This window comes from Chiloscyllium punctatum, chromosome 19 (genome assembly GCF_047496795.1).
Source record: "Chiloscyllium punctatum isolate Juve2018m chromosome 19, sChiPun1.3, whole genome shotgun sequence".
Classification (NCBI taxonomy): Eukaryota; Metazoa; Chordata; class Chondrichthyes; order Orectolobiformes; family Hemiscylliidae; genus Chiloscyllium; species Chiloscyllium punctatum.
Window position 1 is genome coordinate 61,965,841 of NC_092757.1, and position 14,140 is coordinate 61,979,980.

At 40.6% G+C, this 14,140-nt stretch overlaps 1 protein-coding gene across 7 annotated transcripts in view; it reads right to left on the bottom strand.

The window, feature by feature from the left end:
* The window catches only part of LOC140491403 (peripheral-type benzodiazepine receptor-associated protein 1-like), a 293,538-nt gene that overhangs the window by 102,266 nt on the left and 177,132 nt on the right, over window positions 1-14,140 (bottom strand). For 6 of the 7 annotated variants that reach the window (XM_072589528.1, XM_072589526.1, XM_072589524.1 and 3 more), the window contains one exon: window positions 1,540-1,623. The exons of the other annotated variant lie outside the window; for it this stretch is intronic. In XM_072589528.1, coding sequence (XP_072445629.1) covers window positions 1,540-1,623 — 84 coding nt within the window. The remainder of the gene's footprint in view (window positions 1-1,539; window positions 1,624-14,140) is intronic. 7 annotated transcript variants of the gene reach the window in all.

Here is a 14,140-nt window from a genome sequence, read left to right on the forward strand (position 1 = left end):
GGGCCCCATATTGAAAGAAGGATATGTTGGCATGGAGGGTGTCCAATGGAGGTTTACAAGAATGATTCCAGGAATGAGGGGCTTATCATATGAGGAGTGATTGAAGACTCTGGGTCTGTACTTGATGGAATTTAGAAGGATGAGGGGGGCGATCTGATTGAAACTTATAGAATACTATGAAGCCTGGATAGAGTGGAAGTGAAGAAGATGTTTCCACTAGAAATAGAGGCTAGGACCTGAGCAAACAGCCCCAACATGAAGAGACAACTCTTTAGATGAGGATGAGGATGAACTTCTACAACCAGAGTGTGGTTAAGTTGTGGAACTCATTGCCACTGAGAATTATGCAGGCCAAGCCATTGAATGTATTTAAGACAGAAGTAGATAGTTTCTTGATTTGTATGTGGATCAAGGATTATGGGGAGAAATCAGGAGAATAATGTTGAGAAACATATCAGGAGAAAGTGAGGACTACAGATGGTGGAGATTAGAGTTGAGAAAGCAGTGCTGGAAAAGCACAGCTAGTTAGGCAGCATCCGATGAGCAGGAGAATCAACGTTTTGGGCATAAGCCCTTCATCAGGAATAAGGCTTGTGGGCCGGGGGCTGAAAGATAAGTGTGAAAGGGGTGGGGCTTGGGGGAAGATAGCTGAGAACGCAATAGGTAGATGAAGGTGAGGGAGAAGGTGCTTGATTGGAGAGGAGGGTGGAGCAGATAGATGGTAAAGGCAATGGACAAGTCAAGAGGGCAGTGCCGAGTTTGAGGCTTGGGAATGGGATAATGTGGGGGAGGGCAACTGAGGAAACTGGTGAAATCCACATTAATGCTGTGTGGTTACAGGGACCCAAGGCAGATGATGAAGGGTTTATGCCCGAAACATCAATTCTCCTGCTCCTCAGACGCTGTCTAACCAGCTGTGCTTTTCCAGCACCACACTCTCGACTGAGGAACTTCTCAGCCATGATCAAATAGCGGAGCAGACGTGATGGGTCGAATGGCCTAATTCTGCTCCTATGACTTGTGGTCTTATCCCAATACTTCCAACAGTCATCTCTATTGAGGGATCTGGCAATGGACATCAGGATAGATCTCAATATTATCCTGGCAGGGACCATTGATCATGCTAGCCTCGGATTGCCAGCAGCTATCATGATCTGGTTTAATCGGGGAATTGATTGCATCGCAGACTTGACATTGTCCAGGTTCATGTTTGATCATCTCGTAATAGTGTCAGAGCTCCTAGGAAAATGACGTTAGGTTCCCACCAGGGGCATCCTCTAATTAGTGGATGGCATTCCTATTTCACATATTAAATTTTACCTACATCTGCATATTTATATTATCAACACATACATAATTCTACTAACTATAGAATGCTAAATATTACATGGCACTGGTACATTTTTAAGTGAAGTTTATCTTGCCTATTTTACACTATATACACTTTACATTCAGTACTCACACAGCAGTGTTGGCTGCATCTTAACTAATTCACAATGCTTCACATTTATACATTGAAACAGATGGGAACACACGTACCAAATCCTCACATATCCGTTGGCGTTTCTTTATCTCTTCCTCATGGCCCTCACATTCTTTCCGTTTTTTACATAATTCTGTTCCCTGAGGAGAATAAACAAATCCTGGTTGGGGCCATTTAACAGTAATAACTCTCTTAATTGACCTCTTCAGACATATTACGAACCTGGACCTTCTGCCCCAGAGGGAGGGCACTACCACAGCACCTTCCATTTCACAGCAGTAATTGGACAAAAATCCAGGAGGTAGCAGAGATATGTTCTTTACATTGGCAATTAACATTTTTAAGCAATAAGCAGTGACTATCTTCTTTGTGATGAAGATAATTAGGTCTTTTGGATTCCTCTTAGATGGAGATCAGAGTGCCAACCTCTTCCTGATGCTATCTGGCTAAAAGGAAATGAGCATGTTTCTGCAATGAGAGAGTGAGGATTCCAACTGTTGACCTATTTGTAAAACTTGCTATCAAAATCTGCCACATGCCAGCTATCAAAATAAATGCATAACTTCATAACAAGTGGAAACATTCAATTTTTAAGAAGTACATTTTAGAAATGCCTAAGCATCATGATTAACACCCACATTCTGATCAAAAACTTGACAGAAGCAGCTACTACTATTGTTTGCATAACATTGCCACATTTGGGAAGGTCTTCCAAAAACAATGACCTAGATATTTCCCGATTTAACTCTCCATCTGTGTTTGATCCCACGTGCTCAACCATGTGAAAATTTCACCCACTGTGTGGGGGGGCACAGCACCAACATGACAATACTTTGTCACATTATTGTCATCCAACGCTGCAAAAATGTTATTTATCCACCACACATTTTATGAAGCAACATCTGAAATGGGAACCACTCACAATACACATTAGAAAGACAATGCTCAGTACTTTCCAACAGCTCAAAGGCATTATGAAGCATACTTTTGTTATAGATTACCCATACAGCAAACTGGGTTTAAGCAATCGAAAACAAAGCTGATAGTTGGAATGATCAGTGATTTGATCTAATTTCATCCTGCTTCAACACCATCTTGCTTACAGAAATGTTTTACTAACCTGATTTTGGCTCTAGCTCCTGACACCTTTTCCAGCAATATCTTCCCAATATTATTCACGAGAATTTACCAAGACCATCCAGTTTGCCCCTCAAACAGCAGGAAAAAGTACCATGGGATACCCACCAAGAATTTCAACAACATCTCTGAAACCTGTTCTGGATTTAGGACAACAAATTACTCAGAGTAAACACATCAGCAGTTCAAAGCTTGAGTCATATCTCTAATGAATCTGTTCTTAAGTGAAAACAAGATTTGGTCTTATTTCTTATCTTTCATATTTGTGGTGAACTCAAGTGCAGTCAAACGAATCATTCTGACTGGGATTGTCAGCAACAGTCCAGAGCTGGAATAATACAAACTAAGTTACATGAAATGAACGAAGCACTGGGATCTGAAGAAAGAACTGAGAAAGGAAAGGATTTGTTTTCCTTTAGCAAATCTTCACACATCCAATGAAATATACTCAAAAGGACAATTATCAACAACCATACTGAAACCTGACTGCCAAGACTGACCAACATGTCTGTAATCTTGCTCTTAGTCAGGCACTGGGCTCCGAATTGCAACCTAAGTAACTATTTTCCAAAATGGGTAGAGTCAGAATTGACAACAAACAACATTGAAAATAATCAGTACTACCACATTCAGGACAATCTCATGAATACTGGATTTATTAAAAGAGCTTCCCCCCATACAAAGGAGCCCAATATACGCCAAATGTATTTTCCAGCTATTGGGGAAAAGGCACTGAATTCTAGCTGGAGGTGTCTGATCAATCAGTTCTTAACAGTTAACTCAGCACCAACTTTCAAACAACTTGACATGTGACCATACCATTCTACACACAAATTCACAGAATAGCTAAGTCCAAGTTGCCAGCAGATGCTCTGAGCCAATTAGATCTATACTTCAGTAGGTGACTGAGTGCAATGTCAGCAATTTGTACTGGGCTTCCAATAAATAGCCCTCAACAGATCCAAGGAGCAGGAAAATAAGGATCAAGAAAATTTACTGTGTATATAAGTGCATTTTAAGAGGATCTGGTAAATACAATAGCAACAACATCAAAATTCTGGCTTGATTTTAAAACTGGAATGGGAGATGGAAGCAACATAGCCTCACAGATCCACACCATTGCAGATGACACAATTCCGATAATAGTTTTTCCCTTCTGAGGTGATGTTTGTAGACATGCTTTGCTCCTGGAAGCAGGAGTCTATGGAATTCCTTTTTCAATGGGCAGCACGGTGGCACAGTGGTTAGCACTGCTGCCTCACAGCACCAGAGACCCGGGTTCAATTCCCGACTCAGGCGACTGACTGTGTGGAGTTTGCGCATTCTCCCCGTGTCCGCGTGGGTTTCCTCCGGGCGCTCCGGTTTCCTCCCACAGTTCAAAAATGTGCAGGTTAGGTGAATTGGCCATGCTAGATTGCCCGTAGTGTAAGGTGAAGGGGTTAATGTAGTAGAATGGGTCTGGGTGGGTTGCGCTTTGGCAGGTCGGTGTGGACTTGTTGGGCCGAAAGGCCTGTTTCCACACTAAGTAATCTAATCTAATGCTTGTAAGTGTGCAATATGTCTACTTTATGTCTGAGCTTCTTCTTAAATTTTGCAATGTTGTTCTCCTCCAAACTGAACTCACCAGGTGCCTAACACTCTTGCTGTCCCAACCTGAACCTGTCACCTCAGTTTGTGCAATGGATCTACTTGCCTCTGAGGTTCTGCTGAACTCTGTTGTCACTTGCAAGGATAACGCTGGATGCACAGATCCTATTCTAACTGTGGGCTGTCAAATAATTGAAAAATAAGTTGTCATTACAAGAGCTAGTCTCTTTGCAACACACTCCGTCTCTAAAGCAGACTGATAATTGTTTTGCTCGCTCAAGCGCAGGCTCACATAAACCTGAAAATGTCCCTTAATAACTGCTTCAGACCAAAAAACAAAACATTGGGAAATCTGAAATAAAAATACAAAATGCCAGAAATACTCAGCAGATCAGATAGTATCTGTGGAAGGTTCTTTTTAATTCATGCATGGGATGGAAGTATCACAGGGTCAGATCAGCATTTATGACCCATCCAGCATTACCCAAACAGTAGCTCAGAATCAATTTCATTGCTGTAGGTCTGGAGTCACACATAGACCAGACCAAAAAAGGATGGCAGATTTTCTTCATTGAAGGATATCAGTGTACCAGATGGGTTTTTACAAAAATCGACAGTCGTCACATGGACATCATTAGGCTAGCTTTTTATTCCAGACATTTACTGAATTCAAATTTCACCACCTACCATGGTGGGATTTGAACCCAGGTCCCCAGAATATTAGGGATTCTGGATGACTTGTTCAGTGAATTACCACCTAAAATTTAGAGTGGGAGCTTCAGGAGAGATGTGTGTGGAACTAGGGGGTAAGAATACATTTGTAGGTTTAGAAACAAAAGCAGAGTTGGGGATAGGAAGTAATAGAGGATTTATAATGTCAAGGTTTTTGTGTGTGCAGAGAATACTGACGGATGTTTGAAGGGGGATGTGATGGTGCCAATGAAATGGAGAATTATTAACCATGGCAGCTCACATAGGGCCCACGAAGGAGAACTGAATGGACATCTACTTAATGGAAAGCACACAGAAAAAGGAGAAAATCAGTCTCATGAATGAGAACTGATGCGTTTGGACTGTGCAAGAGGAGGAATGGGTGAGAAAATGTAAAGTAACATAATTGAAGCTGTCACTCTGCTTCTGTGTCCACACATGCTGCTAGATCTTCTGATTATTTCCAATACTTTTGACTTTTATTAAAATGCAAAAGAACAAGGGTCTTTGATTGCAATGGATGAAATTCTTACATTTAGTGCTTGAGATTGGAAATGGGATCAGTGTGAAAGGATATCTTGGCTTTGGAAAAATTTGATCTCTAGGAAATAGAAAAAGAAGGACTCCATTTGGCCATTCAAGCCTGCTCCATCATTCAATATGATCATGGCTGATCATCCAACTCAGTACCAGGTTCTCACTTTCTCCCCATACCTGAAGCTTGAGTTCTCTCAGGACTGACTGATATAGGCTGTCCCCAGTTTGTTAATGAGTTTCACTCTTCAGTCCATTCACAAGTCAATTTTGTACGTAGGTCAGAAGACAATGTGGAATATTATAAAATAACCTCTCGTATACATAAGAAATGTTTGTAAGTTGCATTGTTAAAATGACACCCCTGTATGGGATTGCGTTTGTAGGTACGACCGTTCATAAGTCAGGCGACTATCTGTGTGGAGTTTGCGCATTCTCCCCGTGCTCCAGTTTCCTCCCACAGTCCTATGTAGTTTAGCTAGATTGACTATGCTAAATTACCCATAGTGTCCAGAGATAGGTGGGTTAGCCAAGGTAAATGCATGTTTACAGGGATAGGGTAGGAGTTGAATCTGGGTGAGATGTTCTTCAGAGGTTTGGTGTGGATCCCATGGACCGAATGGCCTGCTTCCACACTGTAGGGATTCTAGTGATTTTAACAATGTTAGCCAACAGTTCTCTGACTGGGGCTGTGAATCTGGTGCAATCAGGGAGCCCTGGTTGACAACATAAAGGGGACTGTCAGATATTCTGAGGGCTGACTCCAAAAGAGGCAGCTCTAAAGTCAAGGACTATTTATATGTAAATAAATGGTGACTTGGAGACAGAATACCAGCCTCTGCGGAGCTATTTTAAAGAGGAATGAGGATCCACAAAGGAGGAGAAGGTTCTGGTGAGGTAATAGAGACCACACCACTGCCACAGTGATTTTGGATAGTAGTGGTATGAATATTATTAAGCTTAATCGTAACTTCTATTCTTTTTCTTCAAATTACCATTAAATAGAGTCATAGAGTTATAGAGATGTACCGCACGGCAACAGACCCTTCGGTCCAACTCGTCCATGCCAACCAGATATCCCAACCCAATCTAGTCCCACCTGCCAGCACCCGGCCTATATCCCTTCAAACCCTTCCTATTCATATTTCCGTCCAGATGACTTTTAAATGTTGTATTTGTACTAGCCCTCACCACTTCCTCTGGCAGCTCATTCTATAGACATACCACCCTCTGCGTGAAAAAGTTGCCCCTCAGGTCTCTTTTATATCTTTCCCCTCTCACTCTAAACCTATGCCCTCTAGTTCTGGACTCCCCCATCCCATCTATTTATCCTATCCATGCCCCTCATGATTTTATAAATGGAACTTAATGATTTGCATCAAACTGACCTTATCAAGTGTTTGTTCATACTGTCTTCAAACAGATTTGCAAAACACCTGCATGAAACACACAGATATCCAATACATATCAGAAGAGATAATATTATTGCACCACTCTGCTGTGCTCCCAAGCAAATTAATATAAGACAGAGTTAAAACCATCTTCCATAAAGCGTTTAATATCCAATGCCACTGAACTTGTATATAACAACAAATTTGTAGAATAGTATGAAGTGCAATATTTAAGATAGAAATACATCAAGTCTCGATGTTTTTATAACCTTTGTAAATTCTGCAATGATGCTGATACAGTGGAATGCAAGGCTCAGGAGTTTGAACAGCAGGAAAAAGTGAAAAGGGCATGTATCCAGTGGGTGTCTTATCCATCACAATTCAGAGATCATGCTTTATATTACAAGCAGTGGTGTATTTTGTTCTATCTGCACTATCCTTTTGAAGGGAATAAAATTATCTATTGAGCTGTAAATCAGGAAAACAATATTTTTCCAAGATTCAGCAAAAAATACTTCACTTTCTTTAAGGAGATTGCCTAAAGAATTTTTTTTTAAGTTTTCACGGAAATATACCACCACTCCCAATTCATTATTCACGACGTTTCACTTTATCTGCATGCATACACACAGACACAGAGTAATTTCTTTCAAGGACTGAAGTCTATCATTGTTGGATTAAGCCAATCAAAGTAGAGGTAAAATGTGCATAGAGTGCAAAAGAATTATGAATAATTATAATAAATTTAACCATGTTTGACTGGGCAATGGGAGGATACTGACATTAGAAACGTATGCACTTTAACAAACGACACAAGATCTTAAAAACATAGGATGTAGGAGCAGGAAAGGACCATTCAGTCCCTCAACTCTCCATCCTTGACTTGCTAATCAATCAATAAACCTTAAACATATTCAATAATTCATCCTCTACTGATCACTGTAAGAGAATTCCAAACACTAATATGCCTCAAAGGAAATTCCTCATAATCTGCATCCTAAGTGGGAGACTTATGAATCATAGAATCATAGATTCTATGTCATTTATAAACTGTGCCTCACAGTTCTAGATTCTCTCATGAGGAACATCTATTCAGCATAAATCGTTTCAAACTCCTTTGGAACCTTACGTTTTTCAATTATGGTGTACAATTCTATTCCCTAGGTATTACTTAATGTCCAATGGCTCGTTGACTTTGTATAAGTTCAGAACAGCAATGTATAATTGAGCTATTCCACAAAATGAGAAGGCAGTCTTGGACCTACTCTATAATCATGCAATGCTCCTTAACATCTCCCCAATGTGTTCCTCAGTCAGCATCGTTAAAATTTCTATTTTCTGTTATTTTTTTGCCTATGACCGACAAAAGCTTTCATCTGCTTTCTCCCATCTCAAACTGTGTAGGCAAACATCAAGCAAAAGCACCTGCTCTGTTTAACTATCATTAATTTAAACAATGTTGCTGCATCAGCCAAAATCATCCATTTTTTTTTCTCCTACTGACACATAATCTTGCTACCTTTGTTACACCAATCTTTCATGTAAACTCCATGCCCTGTCAGTTTAATCTTCTAGTCAACATTCTGGTTTAATCAAGCCCAATTCAGAGTACATTTCATTTGTCTTATAACAAGCCTCCTTCTGAGCATTCAATTTTATTCTGTGCACATACAGTGTTCAGAATAATTAGCTGTCCTTTTTCACTGCTTTCTTTTACTTGGTGTACAATCCTTCTCATTTCTCTATAGGATTTACCAAGTTGGACATTTATCTGGGCCCAAATTTTAATTTTATTTTCCTTCCCATCTAATCAATTAAAAATATGTACGTATTTGCCTATAGTAGTAGTCATGGTTTCTGCTCCCATTTGTTTAAAGTCTTGCCTCTTCCTGCATTTATCATTTACCCAAAACTTTGTTGCCATGACATAAATAAAAAATGCTGAGATATTCAGGATGTCAGACAGCATTTGCTGAGAGAAAAAAAAAATCAGCTAAAGTTTCAAGGATTGATACTTTTCCAGAACTGGGGAATGAACAGTATGAGAAATGGAATAGAACAAGGGAAAAGCAAATAGAAGAAGGGAGAAAGGCCTGCAATGGATATTAAATAGAATAACCTGCAAAGCTTCATGTATGTGTAAAAATATCTCACAGTTTTAATTTTAGTAATTCGAGAGTAGCAGTCTCAAGGTTGTTTATGCATCAGCTGCAAGAAGACCAAGACAGAAGACCACTCACTCCATTAAGATCAGGCAACAGAATATTGGACCGCCTTCCCTATTTAGGAAATGAGATGTTCAGGGAGGGTGATGTGGAGATCTATGTTCACAAGTATCATTAATCTTCCAATGGTTCCGACAGTATGAAAATTCAGCAGCATCAACACAACCATGAAGCTGTGCATCTATTTTCCACAGTTGTACCAACTGCAATCTGCAGCATCGCAAATGTCAGTTTCAGTCAGGTCAATCCACTCCACATGATATCAAGAAGTGGTTACAGGCAATAAATATTGCTAAGGCTATGGGTTCTGCCAATATTCCATCAATACTACTGAAGAATTTGCCACACCACTAGCCAAGCTCTTCCAGTACAGTTACAAGACTGGCATCTACCTGACAATGTTAAAAATTGCCCAGGTGTGTCCTGTACACAAAATGCAGGGCAAATCCAACCTAACCAATTACTGCCCTATAGTCTACTCTCAATCATCAGTAAAGTGATGGAAGATGTCATCGGTATTGCTGTCCAGCAGCACCTGTTTAACAACAACCTGTTCAGTGATGCCAGTTTGAGTTCCACCAGGGTCACTCAGCTCCTGACCTCATTACAGATTTACAGCTCATTTCAACATGGACAAAAGAGCTGAATTCCAAAGGTGAGGTGCAAGTGACTGCCCTTGACATCATGACATCATTTGACCAAGTGTAGCATATAACACAACATAAATATAGAAAATAGAAGAAGTGGGCATTTTGGCGCTTCAAGCCCGTTCCGTCTTTCATTCTGATCATACCAATTATCCAACTCAATGGCCTGTTCCCACTTTTCCCCTATATCTTTTGATCCCTTAGGCCCCAAGTCTATGTCCAAATTCTTCTGAAAACATACAACATTTTAGCCTTGACTGCTTCCTGTGGTGGCAACTTCCACAGATTCTCCACTCAAATGGGTGACGAAATTTCTTGTTTCACTCCTGAATGGTCTACCCTGTATTATCACACTGTTACTCCTGGTCCTGGAATGCTCTGGCATCGGAAGCCTCATTCCTTCCTCGTGGAGGCCTAGCAAAACTGGAGTCAATAGGAATCAAGGAGAAAACTCTCTGCTGGCTGGAGTCATACCTGGCCCACAGGAAGATGGTTGCTGGAGGTCAGACATCTCAGCTCTGTAGGAGTTCCACAGGGTAGCATCCTAAGCCCAACTATCTTCAGCAGCTTTGTTATTGACCTTCCCTCCAACCTAAGGTCAGAAGTGCAACATTGGCCTATAATTGCAAAATGTTCAGCACCATTCATAACGCCTCAGATGGTGAAACAGTCCAGCTCCAAATGCAACAACATCTGGGCAGCAAGCAACATTCACACCACATAAATGCTCCGCAATGATCATTAGATTAGATTAGATTACTTACAGCATGGAAACAGGCCCTTCGGCCCAACAGGTCCACACCGACCCACCGAAGCGCACCCACCCACACCCATTCCCCCACATTTATCCTGCACCTAACACTATGGGCAATTTAGCATAGCCAATTCACGTAACCTGCACATTTTTGGACTGTGGGAGGAAACCGGAGCACCCGGAGGAAACCCATGCAGACACGGGGAGAATGTGCATACTCCACACAGTCTCCAATAAGAGACAATCTAACCATTGCTCCTTGACAAGCAACGGTGTTACCATCACTGAATCATCCACTACCACCATCCTGGGGGTTGCCACTCATCAGAAACTGAACTAGACTCAGATGTTTGTCATGTATGTAAAACATGACTGACTTGTAGCAAATCAACCTTGGATGTTGTTTACTAAGCCATGCTCTTTCAAGTTTCAATTCATTTTATGATTACAGTTGATCGTAATTTTGTTGATTATGCCTTGAAAATTCCCCAAATTGATGTTTGCCTCACTGAGCAGTAACTGGGTTTACCCATCTCTACTTTCTTGAACAAGGGTGTACTATTTATAATCCTGCAGGCCCTTGACACCACTCATAAATCTGGGAAACACTTGAAGATCGTGGCCCATGCCTCCATAATTTCCACTCCTATTTGCCAGGTTCCTAGGATGTATCCAATCTTGGAGAGAATGACTTTTGTTTAAACTTTGGGTTGTGGCAATCTGTAAGAATCTCATCAATAACTATTTTAATCCTTTCCAATCTCTGTTCAGTCCTCAATCACTGTGACATTGACAGTATCATCTACTTTTAAAAAATGGATGGAAAGCATTTATTTAATATTTCGGACATGACCCTGTCTCAAGATTTCCTTTTGGTCCCTAATCGGTGAGCTTTGTTTTGGTAATTCTTTTATAGTTATAGTTTTATTTAAGAATTCAGTATTTTTCGATTGTCCACTAATCTTTGCCCACTCAGTGGACTAGATTTTACACTCCTCCACTAGAAAGTTTCTAGTCTTAGGTTCCTACTGATATGCACCACATCATGCTTGGTTATATAGGAATTTACCTGTCTTTTCCTTCCCCATTGTGTAAGCTCAATTATGTAGTGTAGAATCATCCCAGTCCCTGAATGATATGGCTTAAGGTGTGAAATTTGGGAAAATCAGGTGAGATGTCCATCAAGGAATTCTACAATGTTGAGACACATTTTCCAACTAAATCCTGAGATTTTCATTCAGGAGTGATGAGGGGCCAATTACCATGGAATTATGGCTCATTTTCACCTTTATTACTACCTAATCTCACCCTATTAACATGCAATCTCCCATTTTTCCACTTGCCAATAATTCCTGATATGAAAGTCAAGCCAATTCCGGCTCATAATTTGCTCCACCAGATCTCCATCTTGGACAAACATTGGCATTGTCACATCTCTGATCCATCTACAGGTACATTCTTGCACTTTAACAGAGCAGGAGGCAGTGATCATCCATTGCCTGTAAAATTATTTATCTTCAATATGCAAACACATCATTTCACAAGACAAATTCAGCTCCTGTTTGTTTGATTTCTGTTCATTTTTTGGTGATGGTGAACAGAAGTGAATGTTTAGAAGTGACTGATGGGTTCCCTAAATGTATTGAACAATAATAATCTTCTGAGCGACAATGGGCATTAAAGAAAGGGCAGGTGTGATTTCGACAGGGTTGTAAGATAGAATATGGTTAAGGACAAGTAAGTAGTGTGCCCCTGGTCTTAAACAATAATTGAGGTCAAAATGTGCAAGCAAGTGCCAGCCATGCCACCTATATGTACTATGAGAAGCATTGCTTTGTGGCTACTGTCCCATTTGAATTAACAGTGAAGGGCAATTCCAGACTGCCAATCTTGACCGGATGCATGGCTGTGGGTCAAATTTGGTGCTGGCACCAAGAATATCAGGATAACTGGCAGTGATGAGTGGGAGGATTGGGTTAACTTTGGATGAAAAGCCCCCAAAATGTACATAGTTAATGAGGTGTATTTGGAGGATCACACAAAAAACCTGCTTGGCTTCACAGAGAGAAACTCTCCATGCAGTCCTAATATTTAATAAACCTCCAATTTGGTGTCAACTGCAGAGAAGCATAAACAATTCCTGAAACATTGAACAGTATCTCCTAAGCCAAATAGTCTGAGGCAACTGAAGGATGAGAAAGTTGAGCCTGCTTCTCCATGATCATCTGTATAGCTCAAGATAGTTCCATTGTTACTTTATGTTATAGAAAGGTTCTCAAATCGACCTATTAACATTAGCTACAACAGAGCAGTTAGGGGTTGTTCTAAAAATAAGCCAGGTGAATAGTTCATTGCTTGTTTTCCATTTCCTAACAAGATGGGTATGGCATTGTTTACTTAGAGTCCATCTGTTTCATGAAATATTAATACAGGTATTAATCTTATGCAGTGAATGCCTGCCTGAAAATTTAGCTGAGCATTGAACTATACAACACTCATCCACTCAGCTGTTATATTCCCAGGAGAGCAGCAAGTTACCTAGGATACAGAGCAAGGGCTGAGTTAACCCTTTCACAGATGCAAGCCTACCATTACACCTAATCGACAAATGCAGTGATTTTCCCAGGTTACACATCAAAAACCAGATCACAGTGGATTAAAATTCTCTGAAATACAGAAATGCATCATCAAATTTACAAATTATACAACTGACATCAGCTCGGAGGAAGAGTCACTGGACCCGAAACGTTATCATTGAATTCTCTTCACAGATGCTGCCAGACCTGCTGAGCTTTTCCAGCAACTTCTGTTTTTGTTCATAAATAATAACCACAGCTGTGCATTGTTCTGCCACCTGTTTTTACAAATTAGTTACCAATATTCAATCTCAGCAAATTTAATCATTTGGGTGGTGTAGGACTTGAGTACTGTTGGAAAAGATCACAATTTGCTGAAACATATTTTCTTGAACTCATCAGGACAACCCACAAGAAATAATAAATGTAAAGTGAAAGCAACGCTCCCATTTTGTGAGGGCAGGGTACTGTTTGATTTGTGAGTGGATTCAAATTGGCAAAGCAATTGTTGTGGTAAAAGTACCAGTTAGCTGCTGTCTGGCAGTTAAGATCATAAGACCATAAGACATAGGAGTGGAAGTAAGGCCATTCGGCCCATCGAGTCCACTCCGCCATTCAATCATGGCTGATACGCATTTCAGCTCCACTTACCAGCGTTCTCCCCGTAGCCCTTAATTCCTCTAGACAACAAGAATCTATCAATCTCGGCCTTGAAGACATTTAGCGTCCCGGCTTCCACTGCACTCCGTGGCAATGAATTCCACAGGCCCACCACTCTCTGGCTGAAGAAATGTCTCCGCATTTCTGTTCTGAAATGACCCCCTCTAATTCTAAGGCTGTGTCCACGGGTCCTAGTCTCCTCGTCTAACGGAAACAATTTCCTAGCATCCACCTTTTCCAAGCCATGTATTATTTTGTACGTCTCTATTAAGTCTCCCCTTAATCTTCTAAACTCCAACGAATACAATCCCAAACTGTCAAGCTTTGTTTAAATTTTAAACCAGGCAGGTTTACTTTAATTGGTCAAGGCATTCCACTGAGAAATGAGCTGTAAACAGCTGTCACCTATTTTGATTTTGATAATATGTGCCTTTA